At 40.5% G+C, this 22,982-nt stretch overlaps 2 protein-coding genes across 4 annotated transcripts; one reads left to right on the top strand and one right to left on the bottom strand.

Annotated features, from left to right (window-relative positions):
* On the top strand, window positions 1-11,819 carry mafk (v-maf avian musculoaponeurotic fibrosarcoma oncogene homolog K). Of its 3 annotated transcripts, none has more exons than XM_077618190.1 (3): window positions 1-256; window positions 8,074-8,154; window positions 8,213-11,819. In XM_077618190.1, the coding sequence occupies exons 2-3, from the start codon at window positions 8,119-8,121 to the stop codon at window positions 8,642-8,644; spliced, it is 468 nt and encodes a 155-aa protein (XP_077474316.1). In that variant the 5' UTR covers window positions 1-256; window positions 8,074-8,118; the 3' UTR covers window positions 8,645-11,819. The 3 variants fall into 3 exon arrangements, with proteins under 3 accessions (XP_077474316.1, XP_077474315.1, XP_077474317.1); XM_077618189.1 differs by having other exon boundaries at window positions 8,013-8,154; XM_077618191.1 differs by lacking the exon at window positions 1-256 and adding an exon at window positions 1,046-1,266 and having other exon boundaries at window positions 8,013-8,154.
* A 15-nt stretch (window positions 11,820-11,834) lies between these two features.
* Window positions 11,835-22,970, bottom strand: tmem184a (transmembrane protein 184a). The gene is made up of 10 exons (XM_077618188.1): window positions 22,828-22,970; window positions 22,470-22,728; window positions 21,825-22,046; window positions 18,338-18,503; window positions 17,247-17,337; window positions 17,041-17,116; window positions 14,057-14,148; window positions 13,812-13,981; window positions 13,543-13,740; window positions 11,835-13,046 (listed from the first exon to the last, which is right to left on the bottom strand). The coding sequence occupies exons 3-10, from the start codon at window positions 22,044-22,046 to the stop codon at window positions 12,820-12,822; spliced, it is 1,242 nt and encodes a 413-aa protein (XP_077474314.1). The 5' UTR covers window positions 22,470-22,728; window positions 22,828-22,970; the 3' UTR covers window positions 11,835-12,819.
* Between the last annotated feature and the right edge of the window lie 12 nt (window positions 22,971-22,982).

Below are 22,982 nucleotides of genomic sequence, written 5' to 3'. Positions count from 1 at the left end.
GCTTGCGGAAGCGGGAGCGTGGAATGTTAGTAACATTGTTGTTGTTTTGGAGTGAATTGAGTTAGCAGGACGCTCGCAGGCTGGCTGCCTCGCCGTCTGCCGGACTCAGCAAAGCGGCTTCGACGGTCTCCCTTTTCCCTGGGGGGGGAGGGAGGTTAGGTTAGATTCCACCTAACTGGACTTAATTTCTATCCATTTTTATTTTACTACTATTTTTTTCACCCATTCCGGTCCACGGGGATCCGCGTTCAAAAAGGTGAGGCTGTTTAATCATCAACTTGAAAAAACTTCATACTAGTCGCAAAAATGTGGTATTAAAAATAACCAAATATTTCTAGTCGACATGGAGGAAACAAACATGCTGTCTGGTAATTTGCATGTTTAAATAAAAGAAAGAAAGTCTTCCTAAAAGGCATTTAAAAGCTTTAACGTGAGTGGAAAAATGTAAATAAGGCAGTGTCTTGAGAAATGTATTATTGGGTTATTGAGATTGTACATGTACATGTATATGTTTTGGGGGTGTTATTGTTACTAAATTTGGCATATTTATCCCAATCTGAGGGTCATTTTTTTTTACTAGTTTAAAAAAAAACAGGGCATTCAAACTCCTGCAACACGTGGGGTGCATTTTCAAACATGTAGGACAAAGGGCACCATGAAAAGTAGGACCACCGGGGCAGGCAGAGTTGGTAGGGGGGCCCACATCTCCATAAGCGATACATCACTAAACTCCTCAAGAGAGGAGAGGCACTTCCTATACTAGTTTATCAAGTCCGTTGAGGAAAGGGGTTATTTAAAAATCATGCACTTGTAATCAATTTCATAATCTGCTCATAGTTGTGCACTTGCGTGTTTTCGGTCCAACTTCTGACGCAAGCCTTCTCGCGAATGGTAACCGTTTGAGTCACTTCTTGCACTTTAAATGTCAGTGACTTGCACTTTCAATCTGGTTCCGGGTGGCTGCACAGAATGTGGGAGTGGGCGCTTTCGTCTGTCATGAGGTTAACATGTGGCTGCGTTGACCCCCCCGTCGCAGCCCCCCTATTCACTATGTTTTTTTTTTTTTTTTGGGCTGTTACTTCCCAGGCTGAGTCACTTCTTTTCCACTGGCGTGATGAAGCACATGAGGGTTGGGAGATCCAGACGAGGGCTATGTATTTAAATTGTCAGCAGTCATTTACTCCTTTGGCCGGATGAAACGCGGCAGCAGAATGCGGAGCGCTCATGTGGCGGCGGCGGAGTTGTTGTGAAAGTGACATAGCTGCGGTGAGCAATGTGATGACTCACAGGGATGTTTGCTCTCATGTGTTTTTTTTTGCCTGGCTTGCTCAAAAGGGAGGGAGGGAGGAAGGCAGTTTACTCTCGAGTAAACATCATTTACGCAGCTAATACATCTGGTTACACCTGCGCAATCGAATGAAATCCGACAGGCTGAGTCTGTAAAATTTTAAGTAGAACTCTTGCAACAACAACAAAAATGCTTTCGAGTACGTTGGATTTTTTTTTTTTTATGACTGGTTTGGTAACAGTTGAATTGCTTTTCGTCTGATGATTTATGAGTGACTGTTTTAGAGCGGTAGTTATTTAACCGTGTTTATTTTAGTGGTTGTCAGGAGGGAAGTGATCATTTAATGGGATAATTGTGCTTTCTAGTCATGCAAACTTTTGATTTCCGACAGGTGTCACACTGACGGAGATCTCGGTTTTGTCAGAAAATTGGGTTTGTTCACCCTGAATTGGTGGTCAACCAATCGTGGGGGACCTGGAGACAAACAACCAATCACTTATAGCTTAGGGGCAATTTATAGTGTTCTACCAGCCAGCCTAGCAGGCATGTTTTTGGGATGTGGGAGGAAACCGGAGTACTTAGAGCAGGGGTGTCATACTCGGGTTGGTTCGCGGGCCGCTTTGACGTCAACTTGATTTCACATGGGACGGACCATTTTAGATATAATATTTAGATTTTTTTTAATAAATGGATTAAAAGAACTGGATTAAAATCCCTGAATATTCAGTTTTTATAGATCTAAAACAATGTTTATTTTAGCTTTTTATATATATATTTTTAGATTTTACAAAATGATTTTTGAACTAAAAACAGAAAAAAATTGATTAAAAAATGACAATTATTGATTTAAAAGGGGGAAAATCAGGAAATTTAATATGCATCTATACTCTTCATTTTAATTTGATCCTAAAACAGAAAGTCCTCACTCATGATTTACTTTCCCGGGCCACACAAAATGATGCGGCGGGCCAGATTTGGCCCCCGGGCCGCCACTTTGACACCTGTGACCTAGAGAAAACCCACGCAAGCCCAGAGGAGAGCATGCAACCTCCACACAGGAAGGCCAAAACCCATCGGGAATTCAACCCTCGATCTCAGAACTGTGAGGCGGATGTGCTAACCACTTGTCCAAATTGAATTAATGCTATTCTATCATTGTTTAATCCAGGCTTTGTGAATTGATGATTGTTGTATATAAAATTGATAATCCGTTTACCACTGTAGCAAAATAGCATTAGCAACACAAAGCAAAATTTGCCTGTTTAAAAATCAAAGCGCACATCTGCGAAGGGACTATTCAAATCATATATCGTGCGGGCTTAATTAATTTAGTGGGTTACTAGCGCAGGTGCTGCTCGCCCATGGCAACACGAATCCTGAACGCCCGCACTTGTTGTTTTGGAACGCTCGCCAAGTGTGCCATTGATCGACGACGAACGTTTTCGCGCTATTATTCGCACATAAGTCTTTCCATGTCAGTCGGCTCTCTTTCCCAGCCCTCGCTCTGCATTCTTGAAATGCTCTTTTGGAAATACAACCAGCCCTCCTCCCTTTTCCGCACCAAAGATCTCCGGTGGTCATGCCAACCGTCGCCCGGGCTACTTTTCCTTCCTTTCTGGCGAAACGACGGGATTTTCCAGGAAACGTCAGATTGGGAGGGTACGATTCCCTGCCTGCCACTTGCGGCTTTCTACCAGTAAACAGCGTGACTCACCGCTCCGCTATGCGATGCGTTTCCTTCGTAGCAGATCTCGGCGAATATGCTGCGCTGGGGGGAAAGAAAACGGAATCTTCGCATGCAGTAGAGGGTCTATTGGACGCATTTCAAGGGTCGCCCTGGGGAGAAAAAAAATTAAAAAGTGTCAAAAGTTTATCTTGCCAGAGGGCGGTGGCGAGTCTGCCCTCTGAACTAGCAAATAGAGAGAAGGAAAACAAAACATGGCGTCCCAACGGAGCCGACGTGTTGTTTATTTTGAGAGTGGGTTGGAGTTACCTGCCGTGACCTTGAACTTGAGCAGACGCCTGACGGAGGAAAGAAAAACATGTCAGTAAAGATGACAAGTGTTTTGCAAACAGGCTTATCAGGCAAGAGTGAAGGCAAATAACTGTTCTGTTTTAAAAAAATAGATTAAAAAAAATGTTTGTTCGGTGAAATATTTGGAGAAACAAAATGTTTACAAGTGAAAAAGGAAGTCGAATGGTTAAAGGAGGGGTGTCAGACTCGGGTTGCTTCGCGGGCCGCGTTAACGTCAACTCGATTTCATGTGGGCCGGACCATTTTAGATATAATATTTAGATTTTTTTTAATAAATGGATTTAAAAAACTGGATTAAAAGCCCTGAATATTCAGTTTTTATAGATCTAAAACAATGTTTATTTTAGCTTTTTTAAAATATTTTTAGATTTTACAAAATGATTTTTGAACTAAAAACACAAAAAATGGATTAAAAAGTTACAATTATTGGTTTAAAAGGGGGAAAATCAGGACATTTAATATACATCGATACTCTTCATTTTAATTTGATCCTAAAACAGAAAGTCGGCACTCATGATTTACTTTCCCGGGCCACACAAAATGATGCGGCGGGCCAGATTTGGCCCCCGGGCCGCCACTTTGACACGAGCAATGTAATACATGCATATTTATATTAAATTAAACTGACTTGATTGACACGCAAGTGCTCTTTAGTTTTTGTTTTTATTTCTTTATAGAGCATTCCATTTCCTGTCGAGACGTTTTGAAAAACAAAAGTAAATAATCCTAGAGTGCCAGAAATAGCCATGAAAGAATTCATTTTCAAAGTTACACGCTCACTCAAAATAACGTTAAACGAGCTCCGTTGCCCACATCAGTCGGGACCGTGTGTCTATTTCACGTAGGGACTCGCCGAAGTGGCTTTTATCTCAGACATTGTGGCGGTGGATCACTCGGAGCTTTGTCACGAACGCGCCATTGCGTCATTGGAATGATGTTCTTGCTAGGGTAACGTCAAAGGGATTTTTTAGCTACTGCAATTACGCTAGCGTTAAAAAGTGTGTGTAAAAAGTGGTTGGCCCTGTTAGGATTTAAAAGGAGTTTAAAACAAAGATAAGCATTTTAAGCATTGTTTCAATTCTCATTTTGATGATTTGATTTATATTGTATGTTTTAATCAAAATTTTGAATACTACTTTTCAATACTACTAATTGGATTCATGATTTGATTAATTCATTTCATTTACAATTTTTATGGCCCATACGATGTATAAAATATTCTTCTGTGGGACCCCCACTGGCCCTCCAGCCACATGTTTAAGACCGCGGTCCTTTACGAATGTAGGAACAAAAATACTATTTAAGCCGAAAATTCCTACAAAATGTCAGCTGAATTGAAGCTTCTTATGTGGGCCATATTCATATGATATTTTCTTAATAATTTACCGACTATAAAAAAAAAAAAAACTGGGCAGGGGTCCACAGTTGGCCCACGAGCTGCATTTTGTACACCCCAGGCCTAGCATGTCTGCATAGGCTACATTTGATTTGATTGGGCACGTTCACTACGCCAGATGATTAGGAATTCCAGACATTTTGTACACTTTGCAAGTGTTGTTCAACAAGTGAGGAGGAGACCACAACACCGCCCCCCCTCCCTCATCTCAGACCCTTGTAGTGCAGTGCATGGTGGGACATATTGGCCCCCGCTCGGCTGAATTTGCATGAGAGTCTCCGCCACATGTGTGTTTACTCAGGAATGCGGTTTTTGTTCTCGATGTAAGCCATCTGCGGCCTTTTTTTTCCCCTTTGAGATATTTTCCCAGACTGCCTTTTAAGAACGGCCTCGCTCGCACGAGTTGTTTTCTTGATTGCGTCGGTTGAAGAAAAAGGAAAAAAAAAAGAAAACATCTGTCGCGTTTGTGCACGAGTGCCTGGGTTCTATCATGCGGTCTCTGGCGGAGGAAACGTTGGCATCTTGATGAGGAGAACGGTAGAAAAACACAAGCACATGCCTGAAGAATTTCAGCAAAACAAGCCCACCACTCGCTTGGTGTCGAGGAAAAAGAAAGGGGGGGTCATCGTGTTCCACTTTTCCATAACCTTTGCAAGGGGACCCCCTTCTTGACGCAACCCCTTCTAAATCAAGACATGTTTGACCTATTTGCACATGAGGAATTCCGCATACTATGATTGACTTTGGTGATACAGCTGGATTGGCTTAAACCCCGAAACGGGGTTTAGCGGTTGGCTTTAATCATGCGTTTGTGCGGGCTTGTACGCTTTGATGTTCATTTTTTTCATATCAATTCCAGGATCGTGATTCGGAATCAGACATCCACTACAAAATAGTCGGAGAAAAGCCCTTCAAAAGAAAAGACTGACTGCACTACATGGTTTCACTACATGTGTTTTAGTGGCTTCAAATATTAGTTTTTTCCTCTAAAGGAGTGAACTATAAATAATATGGCGTTACAGTGGAAGGAACTTTGTTTCATAAATCGATTCGACACAATTTCATTTTTCTGATGGGTATTATTGAGAAAAATGTAAATAAAAGGTCAGTATTTCCACGTAGAATGGTGGCAGACATTTTTAAATGCTAGTATTATTTTAGCCAATGAAATGCAGGTACCCCAGAATACGCACCCATTTTCATGACAGTGCATTTTATAGATGGATTTAAATTTAATAGCAGAAACATCAATCAGATGCTAGTGGTGTAGCATTAATAATGGTAATTTTTTCCTTCCAATTGTATTCTTTCTGTACATAATATGCATGTTAATTTCAGTTTATAGTAATATATTAACAATTCATATTAAAATTTAAGTGTATTATATTAAATAAACTTTATACTTGGTATATTTATATTTATTCAAACAATATTTTACAATTACGTATTTTCACGACTATAAGGCGCACCGCATTATAAGGCGCACCCTCAATGAATGACACATTTTAATTTGTTTTCCATATATAAAGCACTCTGGATTATAAGGCGTCCTGTCTATTTTGGAGAAAATTTAAGACTTTTAAGTGCGCCTTATAGTCGTGAAAATACAGTATTCAAAATTTATTTCCTTATTTTAATTTAGTTTTATGGCCGCTAACGGGTAAAACAAACACTTGTGTTGGTATAACTGACTTTTTCTAAGACAGGAATGATCTCATTGGTTGTCCTAATGGTATTCCAAATAGATAAAACATCCATGAAGTGACAAAGTAATTTTCTGAACTTTTCTTTTGTGGGTTTTGAGTTTGAGGCCCAATATATTAGCCCCCGCCCGACTAAATATTCACCCACTTCCCAGGATATCACTTATCGCTTACTTAAACTGTCAACTAGACAAAAATCGGACTGAGCGCGGGGGGCTAAATTTACCCCGCGTAGATAAATAAGGGCATGCGTGGGCTTAGGAAAGCCCGCCGTAAGAGGATCGGAGCGGTGGCTAGATGCTGATAGACGACATTGCCTGCTGTTAAAAATACACCCGTGACTATGAGGGAAACTATTCCACCGTGACATGGGGAATTTTCCACACGCTGCCCCGGGAAAGGTCACCATGACTGTAAATGTTAATGCTAATGTGACAGCAATTTACGCCTTGTCATTTTACCAGTGGGTGCTGTGAGGGGACCCCCTACTCACATCTTTGCTTAAAAAAAAAGAAAAAAAATGTACACAGCGTGAGCTCAGCGGCTGCGGTTATGAATGAGCCTTGTTTACCCGCTCGCTGGCCATGTGACTCACGCTCCCACGCCCATTCGAAGGGGTGTTGCCATGGCAGCTGCTGAGTATGGAACACAGCACTTGAAGTTCTGAAATGGAGGGGGGGACTATAGATTTTTTTTTTCTTTGAGGAGTTCGGGACGGGGGGTGTGAACTGGTCTGGAATGCTTTTTCCTGAAAGAGTGAGTGTCACTTCTTTAAGACACGCTGGAATGTTCTACTGAACTACATTGTGGAGACAATGGATTGAGGACCTCCTGTCCTCTGCTGGTGGGAAATAAACATTGCCGAGACTAAACAATGGGGTGGGGGGCAATGTTCCCTCTAAGCTGCACGCGTGCGCAATTGCGCACTACTCTCGTCTTCTCTGCGCACAGCAAATCATATGGAGCGCACAAAATAAAATCCCTTTTTTTTTTTTAGCTGTGAGGCCGACGCACGAACCACTCATCCGCCGGGCCGCCCATTCATAGATATTAATCATTACATTTTATTATTACTAAATCATTTATGTGTAATAGACATACACCTGCTTATGGCAGGTGTGATACTGGTGTGTGCCCATAGCGAGCAATGATGATGTTGCTCACACCGGTAGTCAGTGTGCTCAGGGAGGTTGTCTTTCTGCCGAGACAAACAAAAAATTAGAGGGAACATTGGTGGGGGGTTATATACTTGGACTGGTGCTTAGCTTGGTTAAGGACATTTCGCCCGTTTTCATTCATTTTATAAAATGTAAAAGTTTTCCTTGTAAATCTACTAAAAAATACCATCACTTTTGCAGGAATAAACAAAAAGCGCAGTTTCAATCCAATTGCAATTGTGCTTCAAAAATAGGCATGATAAAATACACTTGCAGGGGAAAGGAAGGTGACCGAAGGGTTTCCAGCAGGGGTACACCCTATGCTGTGTCGCCCCCTGTTGAGATATTTGCATTGGTACGACAGAAAAAAAACTGAAGGAATAGTTAGTTATATGACAAAAAATATTGACGGCGCTTTTTTTTGCCCAATCAGATTGGACATCAGTACTTTGCTATTGACTATTGACTGACGGCCTTCATTTCTCCTGGCCCAGTGCGTCTCTCCTGTGAGGGTGTGGCCAGTCGTCTGCACGCGGGGAATGACGACTCCTTTCAAGACCGGCAAGGCGTTAAAGGTACGCCCTCAACTCCGCGGCCATTTTTCCGTTTTGCTCAAGACGCTCCCCCCCGCAGGTAAAGAAGGAGACGGGCGAGAATGCCCCGGCCGTCAGCGACGACGAGCTGGTGGCCATGTCCGTGCGGGAGCTGAACCAGCACCTGCGCGGGCTGACCAAGGATGACGTGGTGCGGCTGAAGCAGCGGCGGCGCACGCTCAAGAACCGAGGCTACGCCGCCAGCTGCCGCATCAAGCGCGTCACCCAGAAGGAGGAGCTGGAGCGTCAGAAGACGGACCTGCAGCGCGAGGTGGACAAGCTGGCGCGCGAGAACGCCAGCATGCGCTTGGAGCTGGAGGCCCTGCGCGCAAAGTACGAGGCGCTGCAGTGCTTCGCCAGGACTGTGACCCGCGCCGGGACCCTGTCGCCGGGCAAAGTGGCCACCACCAGCGTCATCACCATCGTCAAGTCGGCCCACCGCAACGGCTCGGTCCCGATGACGCCGTCCTAGGGTCCGCCACCGCTGGGCTGCCCTCGTGAGAGGGAGCTCAGCAGTAAGACTGACAGGCCCTTCTTCACGCACCAATAGCCAGGGTTGGCGACAGGTTTTTTAGTCCCGCCCCCTGATCCCTTCAGTTTACACTTTGGCGCACCATTCCCAAACTTCTCAGAGGGACTTTTCCATTTGTACAAGGTGTCCTAAAAGTCACCATAAACCTCCTTTTGTACAAATTCCTTTGCGACAGTTGACAGCCAAAAACCGAAGCAGCCTGGGACAAAGTCCCGAACCCCCCCCCAAAAAAGGAAGCATATAGAGATATTTGAGACCCTCTGTATTTTGCACTGTGCAAAGCACCCGCTCCTCCCCGCTGACAACGTCTCGATATCAAACGGCAGGGTAAATAAAGATCCTCTTTTTTTTTGAGTGACTGACTGAAAACGTCCGACATGCCTGCAGATGGCAGCACGATTTGATTGTCTTGTTTTGGAAGTATGCGCAAAAAAAGGCCAAATCATTTCCCAGCACGCAAAGTGTCGCCTTAACAAATGGCTGAGAGTTCATTTTGTCAGATATACGTCCGTATTTACATTGTCTCTTCTATGATGGGGTCGTGGGACTTTTATACTTGTTAGCATAGGAAAGTGTCGTAAACTGCATTCTTGCGACAATTTTACACCAGCCGCCATTTTCCCCGTTGAGCACTTTGGAGATTGTTTTCGTTGGCGCAAATAACTACAGAAATCAAAGATATTTGACTATGTATTAGCTAAACGTTTTATTTCGTACAACAGCACTTAGTGTGAATGCTGAGAGAAAAGCACTAAAAAATAATGTTTTTTTTAATATATATTTTTCTCCCTTGTAATAAAATCATTTCAGTTATTTTTGTATTCGCTTGTAAAATGAGGAATTACATGATTTAGTTTATATTCCATAGATAAATATTTTGTATAATTCTCCCGACTTTAGGCGGTTCTATTGTCGAGTTGGCAAATTACTGTATTCTACGTACTTTTTTGGTTACCTTTTTTAAAATGATCACATAAATATTAGGTCACTTGACAGCAAATTTAAAACTTTTTCTGTAGAATAATAAACTACAAGTTAAAATGTATACTTTTAATTTTCAAATGGTGTAAAAATCACATTCAGGTTGAATAAAATAAGCCTTTTTTTAGGGTATATTCTTTTTTTTTTCAAACATTCAGTCCTGTGTAAACCCCCATGAACAAATGGATTTTATATTATTTTTTAACCAAATTAATTTTTTGGGTCAATCCCAGCACTTATTGTTGCATCTGCGAGAAATTAATGATGTCACGGCAATTAACACATATTTTAAAGCACAAAGAAATACGCATGGTCTAAATCTAGTACCATTTAGCTCCTCTCACCCGAGATTGAGGGCCACAAGCAATTGTTCAGCAATTTTTTGGCGTCAAATTCTCTCAGCATTTCCACACAATTATTTTTTTTTACTACGATTTCTAGCTCGGTTATTTCTGCCTCTTAAATGCTTCTCTCTGGAAGTTAATCCATATTGGATTACGCTAAAAATAACTTAATGATAGGTTTTTGCAAGTGAAATACTTTCTTTGCATTAAAGCTTCTGGCTAGCCTTCAGCTGCGGTCACTTGACTCCGTCCAGAAAGTAAAAGAAAAAAGTCATTCCTATTGCAGGTTCAAGCCAAGTGCTGCTGTTAGTAACACAGACAATAGACGATTATTATTTTAGTTTTAAAGCCTTGCCTCTGCCTGGTAAGCAGGTAGAAAAATGAAGCGACCATCAGTTGCCATGGCAACTAAACGCCGTAAACACCCACGCTCTTAAAGCCTTCCCAAGCAAGATCACTATGTTTTTTAATTTTTTTTAATGTTATTTTTATGTTCGCTCACTTCAGGATCTTTTCTCGGCTAAGAGAACATGCCCGGCGCCCCCCGTTGTCCCCCTCAAGCGAAAGACGGGTGGAGGGGGCTTTGCTGCTGTACGACCTGCTGTGACCCGACAGCTGTGTTCTTACTTTTATCTTTCTTTTTTTTTGACACATAGGTTTTGTAAGCATAAGTCCATGATTATGACTATATATGTATTACCTATTTTTCTATATTTATGTTACTATCTTGGGAGTGGTGTGATTTACGTACTTTCTCTAAAAGACCTCTTTGTATAATGATGCTGAAAATGTCTCTATAGGACATTTATAATGAGAATATTATTGTTGTATTTATAGCTTGCTCCCACCACAGCTTTTTTGGGTTTTGTTTTATATCAACACGACTGCGGTTACTCACAAAATGCTGTTTTTCCCCCCTCACTTGAATATAGTGACATTCTGATAGTTCGTTTTTTAAAACAAAAAATCCCACCTGTTGTACAGCATAACCTCCGATGTAACTGTCCACTAATTCCGACTTTTTAACGATGACGGTAATACTTTTATAACAAACTTACCTGAAATGAATCCCCAGGGCTGTACAAATTCCCTCCTGTTGAATGGCCTGTAACAATTCCCTCCTGTTGAATGATCCCTGAAGCACACTGTAAAAAACAAAAAAACAAAGCACGTTTACTCCCGTGATCAAACGAGGCATTGTACACTTGTGCCAAAAATAAAACATGCCTTTTTCTTGGAGAATCGAGGACGTTGCCAACATCTGAAAAATAGCTAAAAAAAATAGCTACAACAACATGGATGCTAAAAAAAAGATGAATACAATACCTATACGTTGGCATTTTATTGGTCATCATCTTCCCCATGATCTTCCTCGTACATTGACGATGACATAATCTAGAAAAGTGCTTGCATAGATCAGCTTGACGTATTTAGCTGTCCAAACAAGCTCGACCAGCCAGACAAGCTACACACACAAGGCAGAAAAAAAAGGTTTAACACTCAAATGCAGAATGTTGACAAAATCTAATGCAGGTCGGTATGGATTTTTTTGCTGAGAGTAAACGAGCAGCAAGAAGTTAACGAGTATCATTGATCTGCTCGGACATATTTATTGAGGTGATCCGTTTAGTTTTTACTACTATGACGCCTAAATTATTTTTTGTCATCTAGTGTATTGTGTAAATCCAAGCTCTGCTGCCTTATTTCAACCATGCTAAATTATTCCACCCCACTGTGTCTGCTGTGTCTTGTTTTTGTACTCGCAAATAAAGATTTCTTCTAAATCAAAACTTTCACAAATGGACTCGCTTTGGTCAGTCACAAACACACACAAATGTTTTTATTTTCATAATCGTAAATTCAACTGAGGACCCATAAATTCATTTTGTTCCAACATCAAGACAATGATTGGCACAAATGGGTGTTAAAATAAAAATGTTTTTTTGCATTTATTCTTTACAAACCATCTCCTCAGTGCATTTTACACTTAAAATGTTAACTGGTTCATTTCAATAAATTATGTCACTCAGATTAAGTGAAGTGAAACTCACCATACAGATTAATTTACAAAAAATGGTTTTTGATTCCGATATTAAAATCTTTGAATCCTAATATTTGTGCAAGGAACGTGACTTTTTACAGTGTACTCTTCAATTAAATAATTTAAAAAAACGAGTACTGGTCATATTTTATGGAGATGAACCAGTAAATGACACATTTTAATTTAGAATTCATAGGATGATAAATAATTGCCCTCATCTGAGGACCCTTTGCTATATATAATAATATAATATATTGTGCAGATGTTACAGAATCTGCCTTACTAGTTGAGTACTAATACAAGTCCCACTTTGTAGGAGATAAAGACGCAACCAATACATACAGAGGAATGCAGTTTGAAGTACCTGCTCCAAAACCAGTGTACCCGTTACTGGAACACATTTGAGATTGTTTAAAAATAAAAACAAACAAAAAAAAGGTTTCGATGTAGTCCACTAGGTGGCAATCCAAGCCATTGTAAAACTCTGGATAGTGTTGGGTAGTCAGTATCACAATCACAATTATTTGTTTGCAATAAGGCCAAAAAAGGCAAAAAATCTCACACTGCTGAGCTACTCTAATGAAAACCGGTTTCTGCTTTCAACGTTCATTAGCTGTAAGCGGTCATTGTTCAACACTGAGTCGCCGAAAATGAAATAAAATCCACTTTGGCGGCCCTTTTGAGGTACGTTCCGTTTTCAGGTGGCGGCGGGCGAGGAAGGGGGGACGCACCCACCTGGATCCGGTAGCTTACAGATCGTCATCGGACATGATCAGCATAACTTTGTCCGACTTACGGGAGCCCTTGTTGGCGGCGGCTTTCCCGCTGGGGCACGGCGGGACCACCTCTTGCGTGGACTGCTGCGTGTACTGCTGGTAGGCCGGGGAGAAATTGTGGATGGCGTCCTGCACCATGTCGCCTGGGTTGATGGTCTCTTTCAGACCGCTGGATATGCTCTGCATGGACGGGATGCTCTCTGCGGGAGTAACGTCAGTGTTTAGCGCAGGGGTGTCAGACTCGGGTTGGTTCGCGGGCCGTGTTAACGTCAACTTGATTTCACGTGGGCCGGACCATTTTAGATATAATATTTAGATTTTTTTTTAGAAATGGATTAAAAGGACTGGATTAAAAGCCCTGAATATTCCGTTTTTTTATATATCTAAAACAATGTTTATTTTAGCTTTTTAAAATATTTTTTTAGATTTTACAAAATGGTTTTTGAACTAAAAACACAGAAAAAAATGATTAAAAAATTACAATTATTGATTTATAAGGGGGAAAATCAGGAAATTTAATATACATCTATACTCTTCATTTTAATTTGATCCTAAAACAGAAAGTCGGCATTCATGATTTACTTTCCCGGCCACACAAAATGATGCGGCAGGCCAGATTTGGCCCCTGGGCCGCCACTTTGAAACATGTGGTTTAGCGTCTCCGAAAAAACACGGGGGTAAAAACGCGTCACTCACGCGGAACGTCGTTCTTCTTTTCCTGGTAAACCGTGCACGTGAAGGCGTATCGCAGGACGACGGCGGCGAAGAACATCTCCATGCAGATGATGAAGTTCTGCCAGCCGGCCGCCACCGTGCCGGCGCCGACCTCTTGTCCGTCGATGAAGAGCGCCTTGGGAATGACGCCGCAGCGTTCCAGGATGGCGAGGACCATGCCTTGGGGAGCGAGGGGACCGGATTAGTTGGCGACCCCAGTTTGGGATTTCAATCTCATGCCGGGATCTCACCTTGCCAGAAAGACAAGAAGATGACGGACTTGATGGTGAGGAACTTGAGCACGGGCTCGTACGGCCTAAGCAGCTCGCTGGTGGCGAAGAAGAAGAGGAAGAGGGCGTAGAGTGACAGGCTGACGGAGAAGTTGTAGATGATGGTGACGTACAGGTAGCCCCCGTTAACGCTGTGAACAAAGAGAAAACCCCATTGCAGCTGGTCGGTCCCTAAAAGTATTAAAAAAAACTAAGTTGTAGCTTACTTAAAATCTCCATCGTGGTATTTTCCGTAGGCCTGCAAGATGATGGTGATGGCCGACATGATGGGTTTGACAATGCAGAACTGAAGAGTGGCCTGGAAAATACATAAAGAGGAAAAAGTGGGTGAAGGATCCGGTGGATTTGTATTTCCATTTATTGCGCTTAGCCAATAAGCCCACAGTGGACAATTCATCACAGACACACAAATCTATTGAGCTGGAAATCAAGAGCTGCACCATAAATTCTGCTTTTAAAAGTTCCTATTTGTTATCATTAAATGACTTTACGATAGTGTTTATTATTGCGATTTATCACAGTAGTGGAGAACTGCATTTCTTTGTTCATTTAAAGCACGGGTGTCAAGCTTGGGTGTTGTAACAGTTTTTCCCCCCGGAAAATCTTATGTCTGCCAGCTAGCTTGCAGCAATTAATCGAGAGATCATTTATAGACAAAGTTTGGTCTAAGTCCTCTACTTCAGCCCCTTACAGCAAATACTGTTATATAGTTATATTTTTATTCTAAAAAAAGAGGAAAACAACTACTTTTTATCTTCTGTATTAGTAAAAAGAATTCTTATTTTTAACTTGAAAAAGAAAATTAATACAAAGGGGTAAAAAAAAGTACATAATTTGTTTTTTCATTGAAAAAAGACAGTAAATATATTTTAAGCAATGTATTCGAGTTTTATTTACATTGATGAATAAAAGGCAGGGAACAGGATTTAGTCTATTTACTTTAGATTTTTTTTATTGCTTTTGTTGATTAAAAATTAGATTACTAGATTATTTATCATTCATTTTTAAAAGATAAACATAATACTCTTCTATTCCATGTATAATCTTCATTTGAATTTTAGCATCAAACATGAAGGCCTGATTTACTTTCACCGGCAGACTGGATGTGCCCCCCGGTCCCCCACTTTGACACCTGTGATTTAAAAGGCATCAAAATATAATTTAAAAAGCTTGCATTGGACTGGAGGCGCGCGCAGAGAGCGTAAAGACGCCACGCGGCCTCCTTTTGAATTATGAGCGCTGCGTTGGGCAAAATCCAAAGAGGATTTCTACCAAGTCAGGTTCGCAGAGGACGTTGACCCTCGAGACTCGCTCGAACGCGACCAGGTCAAAGTGCTGCCTTGAGAAGGAGGATGGCTAGGGGCTTGCCTAAATAGCTTTAATAGTGGTCTCGACAAAGATCCCACTTTTCCCCCCTGCCAGCTTTGATGCCATTTTGTCTCTCAGCGTGTGCAAAGACAAAAAAGCTGTCGTGATAGCATCTGACAAGCGAGGATGCAAAAGCATGTCCAAAAGTCGGCTGTTAGTAGAATCAAATGAATCGACAGGAATACAAAAAGCGAGAGAGCGGGAGAAAGAGAGAGAGATGCCCCCCACGCTGCAAGGTTTTATTTAACATCTTTAACATTGAATTATTCACAAATGTGCTCACATGGTTCGCCTCTTTTATTATAGTTATATTTCATAAAGAAGGGCACCCAGCAATAGAGTAACTTGAGAAGAAAGTGCACTCCAGTCACCGCTTTTATTTCCTCAAGTGTGTTGGCAACCTGCTGGCATTTTCCATTAAAAATGACTAAATCAATTTTTAATTATCAATTCCCGGCTCGGAAAGACCCCGGGCCTTTTCTTTTTATACAATTTGCCCACGCTATAGTTCACTGGTGGCAACTATCGACAGGCCAGATTTGTTGCGTCCTCCTGTGTATTAATTAAAAGCAAAGCTACTCCGCCTTGACTTACTGTACGGGCGCCCCAAAGCCCCGCGTCGGAGATTGATCGGGCCCAACTTAGGCGAGCCGCGTGGTAAGCACAGGACCTCGTTTTGGATGTTCACTCCGACGGCGTTCATGCTAGTTACGGCAGAAACATACCCCAACCTTTCAAAATGGACCGGATGGGTGTCTAACGCTGTCAATGTGACTAAGCTTTCACAACGCAAAACTTTCTACTTTAAATGGATCGGACATCTATCGTCATGTACGGCTAATAATAAAGTCTATTTGAACCAAGAGTCACTTCCTCTATAAAGCATTAAAGGTCTTAAGTGTCAGATTTTTTGATAGCTAACCACAGTAGTGACCACTCTCCCTGACAGGGTTATTAATTCATTACAAAATCTCTAGAATATTTTATTCAATAGAGTCCACTTCTAGAAATAACATTAGAGCTGCTATAAAAGTACAATGGTTGTTTATCTGTTCCAGTAATTTACTTTTTCCCCTCATGTATCCCTATGAATTGCCATAAATTAGGGATATGATCAATAAATCTAAGAGTCCTACTACTGGAAAAATGTCTGAAATATGATCTACTCCACTTATGGGGGTGAGACCATTGTGGAATATGGTGAATATATGGTGAATATATGGTGAATATATGGTGAATATATGGTGAATATATGGTGAATATATGGTGAATATATGGTGAATATGCTGAATATGGTGAATTTTGTGAATATGTTGAATTTTGTGAATATGTTGAATTTTGTGAATATGGTGAATTTTGTGGAATATTGTGGAGGCCGTGAGTCTCAAATAGCATCCTATGTTTATAAGAGCAGGGGTCAGGCTGACCTGCCAAGAAAGATAGACGATGTATTTTGGCCAAAACGATGACAAAAGAGAGCAGTTGTCCTTCATGTTTTCACTGTACTGTGCTGTGCTCAGCCCATAAAAGATGCCAAGTTTTGAAATAAAGCGGGTCAGCCTATAAAAGATGCCTAGTTTTGAAATAAAGTGTGTCTTGCCTCCTTTCTGCATATTGTGCATTTTGTTCAAACTCTAAGACATTTTGAAAAAAGCATATAACACTAGGTATGTCATTAAATAGCTAAAACTGTTCTAAACTGTGAAAAAAAAACCTGACAAGCTCTTTTTAACGCTCCGACAACAATCTGGTTGTAAAATTTCTGAAATACCTAACTCGTTTGCAATTTGTCGAGTGTAATGAGCAAGTGGATGCGTCTTACCTGTTTACAAAATCTTAAAAAGCCAATGGAGTAGCTCATTCCGCCCAAACAACAGGTGCCATAAAGGCAGCTTGACCTGTACGGGGAAGAGGAAACCATTCATCATACAATGTGTCTACGTAGAGCGCTAAATAAATGTTGTCGGACTTTCGCCAATCAAAAATGAGCGCTTATCTCTAAGAGACCACAATGATGAGAGAACTCACTGGATCGGCTTCCCTCGAATCTCGGACATGATGCCGCTCTCGCCTCCCAGGTATTCAAAGGACAGACTCAGGAAATTATAAATGACAAAAGCTGTAACAAAAAAGATACACGTTGTACAATGGCAAGAGGCAGCTGTTTAAAAAGTTCCCATCACCTTCAAATTTCAAAAGAGGCCGAGCCAAGTTGTGGGCACGATAAAAGAATAATTAGCCAGCGCTACATTATGGAACAATAAATGTTTCGCTTCTTACATTAAGAGGCTTGCAAGGGTTGTGTGTCTTGGAAATCCCTTCCTAATCCTTTTTTTGCTATTTTAAGTGGGGATTAAATGTAGCTAATGCAGATCGCGTCCGGCCAAAAGCGGGCGGCGGCTGCCGCGCTTGTTGCCTTTTTACTCGCGGTCGCCGACGGGATTGGTGTCTCCCCACCGTGCGACCAGCCGCCGCCACAAAACCGGCCCTCCGACTTGAAACTAATCTCCTCTATAATACAGCACCCCCTTTTATTAACTTGTTTCATTTTGCAAGCGATCCTCTTTCCCACGTGAGAAATCTTTGGCTCATCCACATGGATAAAAAGAATAGATAAAATATTGCGCAATACATGTACATCTATGTGTGTGTATGTATATATATATTTATATATATGTATGTATGCGTATATATATATATACACCCTTCAGCAACACGCTTATTTATTTATATATTTATTTGTGTATTTATTTATTAACTTACTTATTACCTATTTATTTATGTCTAAAATGTCTTTTTCTGTGTCTGTATTCTCACCCTCTTGCTACTGTGACAATGAAATTTCCCAAATACGGGAGGAATAAAGTTATCCAATCCAATCCAATAATATTCACGACCTGATAATTTGTGGCTGTACAACAAAAGAAATTAGTCAAGTTTAAAAATAACAACATGACTGGAACACTTTGGTTCCAGTTTCCGACAAAGCGAGGACTGAAAAAAACGTCATTGAAAAACTGGTTTGGTCAGTTGCTTGTTTTTCATGCTAATGTGGAAATGACAATGGCAGTGCTTCATATAACATACACACACACACACACACATGCGTGTGCACGTACCTTCATAACAATCTCGAACAGAGTCAAAGTAGACGTAGTACTGGTTGTTGCTGATGAACAAAAGGCTAAGCCAGGAGTCAAAGGCATAGATTGGCACGATGAGGAGGATGCGAATGATGTAGCGCTGCTCGTTGGGAACCGTGTAGGATCGAAGGTGTGTGTAAATCTAAGAGAGAAAAAATTAAACAATAATATTTAAAAAGAATATTAAAAAGAGCAGCATAGGCAAATCTACTTCTGTGATAAGTTGTGTTTTTGGACAAAGTATTCAGAGCACATTAATAATGCACTTTGTATGTCCAGCATTGGTGATGATTAATTGCTGGATTTCTATTTATTTTTTGTGAAGTCATGCCAGAAGAATGCAGCTGCAGACACGAATGGAGAAGAAATCATTAATTTTCCAGAGTGGAAGCTGCTGCTGTGCGCTGATATGTTACAAAATTTATTAGAAAAAGAAAAAAGAGCAGCTCACAAAATGATGAAAACATCATTGTTTGGCCTGCACGACAACTTCTGTAATATATTTGCAACGAAGTTCTTTGCTGTTTTTAGTGTGCTTTGCACGTTTTTCCCTTTCAAGTGCGGGGGGTTCGAGGAATGGCAAATATACGGGCCCCAGGCTGGAAGCGGTACTGGGTCCGATTAGGTCACCGTATTTATTCGAGTATAAGGCGAAAAATGTTGTACCAAAAAACTGAAGCAAAGTTTGGGTGCGCGTTATACACAAATCTCGGTGAAACACTGGCCGGTGCTGACACTTACAAAAATAATTCAAGAAAAATGTAATCAATTGTTTGGTGAATCTGATGATGATGAATCATACTTTGAAAAATGTTAAATACTATGACGATGAATTAGACTAAGGATTTCAAATTGTACATTCCATTTGAGAATTGTATTCATACTGGTAGTTTGTTTTACCAGGTTTCAGTACCATGCGTTGTGAATAAATGTGTTGTCATGGCGACATGTGTTCAGCATTTGCCAGTTACCAGTACTGGTGCAATCCTTGGTGTGAGCTCAGAAAAAGTGGAGAAAAAAAAACAACAACTATTTTTAGTCAGAAATTATGGGTGCGCGTTATACACGGGTGCACGTTATACTCAAATAAATACGGTAAAGTGGCTGTGGATGTGTCAATGGGGGCCACTGAGTTAACTTTTGGACCAAAACTAAACTGGTACGGCCCACATGATATCTAGTTCGCCTAAAAGTGGCCCGCGAACCAAAATGAGTTTGACCCCGGTGGTCTAGAGCGGCCTTGATTGTTGCAGAATGTGATTGCTTTCACTTCTGCAGTGTCATATTGAAAAAAATATGAACATGGACATAGCCAGCATGAAAGATTGTAGCAAGACCATAAAAGGCAATACCTGACATTACAAAGCCCTCATGTTTTCCGACTGTGTTCAAAGGGCACTTCCAGTAAATATTCTCCATTTGTAACAATGCCCTGCGAGTAGGACTACGCCAAACATCTGTCGCTGTATAAATCTGCAAATCTAACAAAAGGGCGCCATCCAGAAACCTATTTTTCCTGCGTTAATATCCATGTTCATGTGAAAGCAGTTTTGCAGAAACATTCTGTATGATTTTCATTAGTATTCCATATGGCAAGTCTTCAAACCCTTCAAAAAATCTTAAGCAGCCACCCACGACGACGATATTTATGAGCCATTAGCGGATTAATTGAGCGCGAATAAAAGGGGGAATATATTCTCCAGGAGAACACACTCAATGTGTAACGTTGTGTTTGTGTTTAGTCTGAAAATAATTGGAATTGAAATATGCTTGGTTCACCGTCTTTAAATATTTCACTGCTGGTGGTGCAGCGTGCCAAGGAAATGATTAAAATTATTAGGGAGAACTATTGGAGACGTCCGTGTGATCAAAAATCGGACCCGATCGCAAAAAAAGGATTTTAAAATGTTTTTGATTCCATTTTTTTTAAATATGAACTCATTAGCTGTTAGAGACGTCCAATGCATTTAGAATTTCTATATTTGTATTTAACTGTTCAAACAAACTTTGCAAAAAAAGGGAAAAAGTCCAGTGATAGGCAAAGTGAAAAAAATAATCCCAACTGTTCAATTTATAACATATTTGCTGTTTAAGTTTATTTCCGTAAAGTACATTGCTTAAACTTTTTTTATTTGAAACTGATTTTGGTGATCAACAAATGATTGGTTAAAAAAATGAGATAGTTTGTTTTTGCTTTGTTGATCTTAATATTCGATACCTTTGTTTAAATTAGGGGAAATAAACAACTTCCCTCTTTAATACATTTCCTCGCTATTGGAAGAATTTCTAAAACAAGTGACATTGACACACAAGCAAAAAAAATGCACTATCCACTTGTGTATGTCTATGAGGACATTCTCAACATGGTGAGACGAGACACCGTTGTGCAGTAAAATAATAAAAGAGGGGTGGCATGAACTTGGAGAAAAAGCCATTGGTTGGTAACTGCCAGTGACAGCAGAGATTGGCTTCAAACAGTGAGCTCAGAAAAAGGTGAAGTGTAAGGTAATAAACCTTTATGGATATAACAATTGCTTTTGGTCCCCTAGCGAGGGAGGAACACATTGTGTGTCATTTCCCAGCCATCTCTGATTACATATTGCCTTATATTGAGGCAAACACTCTTGACATTGAACCAGACAGTTTATGTCAACAACACGTCCCTGTTATTTTCAAATTAGTATGCGAGTTGGAACGAGATGTAATCTATCACCGACCTATGGCAAAGCGATGGGAAAATTAGCAATATTTCAGTTTTACGGTGAAACCAATCACAGAAGGCAACAATAAGTGAATAAATTAATAATCTACGTGATCATGTTTCACTGCCAGTTTAACCCAATATGGATTGAATGTCTATTGGGTGCCAATAGAGTTAATACAGTAATACCTTGAGATACGAGCTTAATGCGTTCCGGGACCGAGCTCGTATGTCAATTTAGTTGTATCTCAAATCAAATTTTTCCAAATAAAATAAATAAAAACAGATTATTCCGTTCCCACCCTCTGAAAAAAAAACACAGAAAAAAGGATATTACGACGGAAAGACATGTTTTTAATTGTTATTCCTTTATCCATATGAAAAGAAGCCCCTCCCTCTTGGCATGAATATCATTACGCAGCTCTAAAAAGGGAAATGTGCTCAGATTTTTTCCTCATATCTCAAATTTCTCGTATGTTGGGACACTCATATGTCAAGGTATTACTGTACTTAAAAAAATACATTTTAAAACCCAATTTTTTTTACCTGGTTTCCATCCTCTGAAAATGACAATCGGCCCTACTTTGTTGCAATATTAAGTGTACAGCAGTATTTTTGTCACACTTTGTGGAATACATGTCTATGAATAATATGTCTACTTCAGTAGGAACCAGATTTTTAAACACTTGTATAGGAGTAAGGCATTTCAAATGTTCAATGGACAAGTGTAAAGGAAAGGAAGGTTTGAAAAATCCCCCTCACCTGATGGCACGTGATGAGCAAGGCGGACCACACAAAAATGCCAGAGAGGGCACGGGCGGACACCGTGTTCAAAAAAATGTCATCTTGCAGGATGGTGCCGTTGGCCGTGCGAATGATGGTCATGTTGGAGACATCCGCCCCGTCTGGGATGATGGGGGCATTCAGGTGGACGATGGAAGTGTTCTCCACCGAGGCATCCATGTTGTCTATGGAGATGTTCATCTGAGGAACACATGACATAAATTTTTTTTAAAAAAATGTCATACCATAACTCAAGCTTGCCTCAATATTGACCATACGTCCCCATTTACTACAGATAAGAAACTTGAATATGAAAATTCCTACTTCTGTTTAAAGTTGTATTTTTTCATCAATATGTTCTGGCAGTCAACCATAGTTCACCAACCAGAATTGCCATGCATTTTTTAATAATTATATATATATATAAATACATATATATAAATATTCATATATATAAATATATATATTTAAATATATATATATAAATATATATATATATATATATATTTATATGTATTTATTCATATATATATATATTATATATGTATATAAAAATATATATATAAATAAATATATATACCTAATAAATGCAACAATGTAAATTCTGCGTCTAAGATAACTCACCTTGTCCAGATCGGCGTCAGAGGCGACTTTATACTGTTTTTACTGTCCACAAAAAGAAAAATAGGCGTCCCGGGCCAGATAACAGAAGATCAACATCAGATTTTTAAGCGCCTTTCAGGATCGGCGGATGATCGCATGAGGCGTTATTTATCAGCCAGCCGTTGAAAAACACGCCGCCCGAGAGGCGCAACCGTCGGACACTTCCTTGTTTGTAACACGTAGGCCCCAAGTTGAGACTCGGAGGTCGAAGTCCGCAGCCCTTAAAATTCGCAAAGACGACAAACTTTAAACGATCAACTTCCTACCGTCATCTGTTGGGAAAAAAGCGACAAACAGTCGATCAAAAGTGAAAACATACCGGAGTGAAACTCAAGCGTTCGAGGGGATAAACAGGTTGAGGAAACAGGTGTGCGCGTCACGTGACCAGCGCAGCTCTGCTTGTGTCGTCACCGTGTTGCATTCACGACCTTAAGAACATGGCAGACTTCTAACTACTGCACATGCAGATATGAA

The sequence above is a fragment of the Stigmatopora argus genome, chromosome 14 (genome assembly GCF_051989625.1).
Source record: "Stigmatopora argus isolate UIUO_Sarg chromosome 14, RoL_Sarg_1.0, whole genome shotgun sequence".
NCBI lineage: Eukaryota > Metazoa > Chordata > Actinopteri > Syngnathiformes > Syngnathidae > Stigmatopora > Stigmatopora argus.
This window is presented reverse-complemented; position numbering and strand designations above follow the sequence as displayed.

Coding starts and splice junctions, on each gene's coding strand:
- tmem184a (XM_077618188.1), bottom strand. CDS start 22,046: ATGAACATCTCCATAGACAACATGGATGCCTCGGTGGAGAACACTTCC. Junction 14,149..17,040: donor TTTTAAGATTTTGTAAACAG/GTAAGACGCATC, acceptor TGTATTTTCCAG/GCCACTCTTCAGTTCTGCAT. Junction 13,982..14,056: donor TACCACGATGGAGATTTTAA/GTAAGCTACAAC, acceptor CTTTGTTCACAG/CGTTAACGGGGGCTACCTGT.
- mafk (XM_077618190.1), top strand. CDS start 8,119: ATGACGACTCCTTTCAAGACCGGCAAGGCGTTAAAG. Junction 8,155..8,212: donor AGACCGGCAAGGCGTTAAAG/GTACGCCCTCAA, acceptor TCCCCCCCGCAG/GTAAAGAAGGAGACGGGCGA.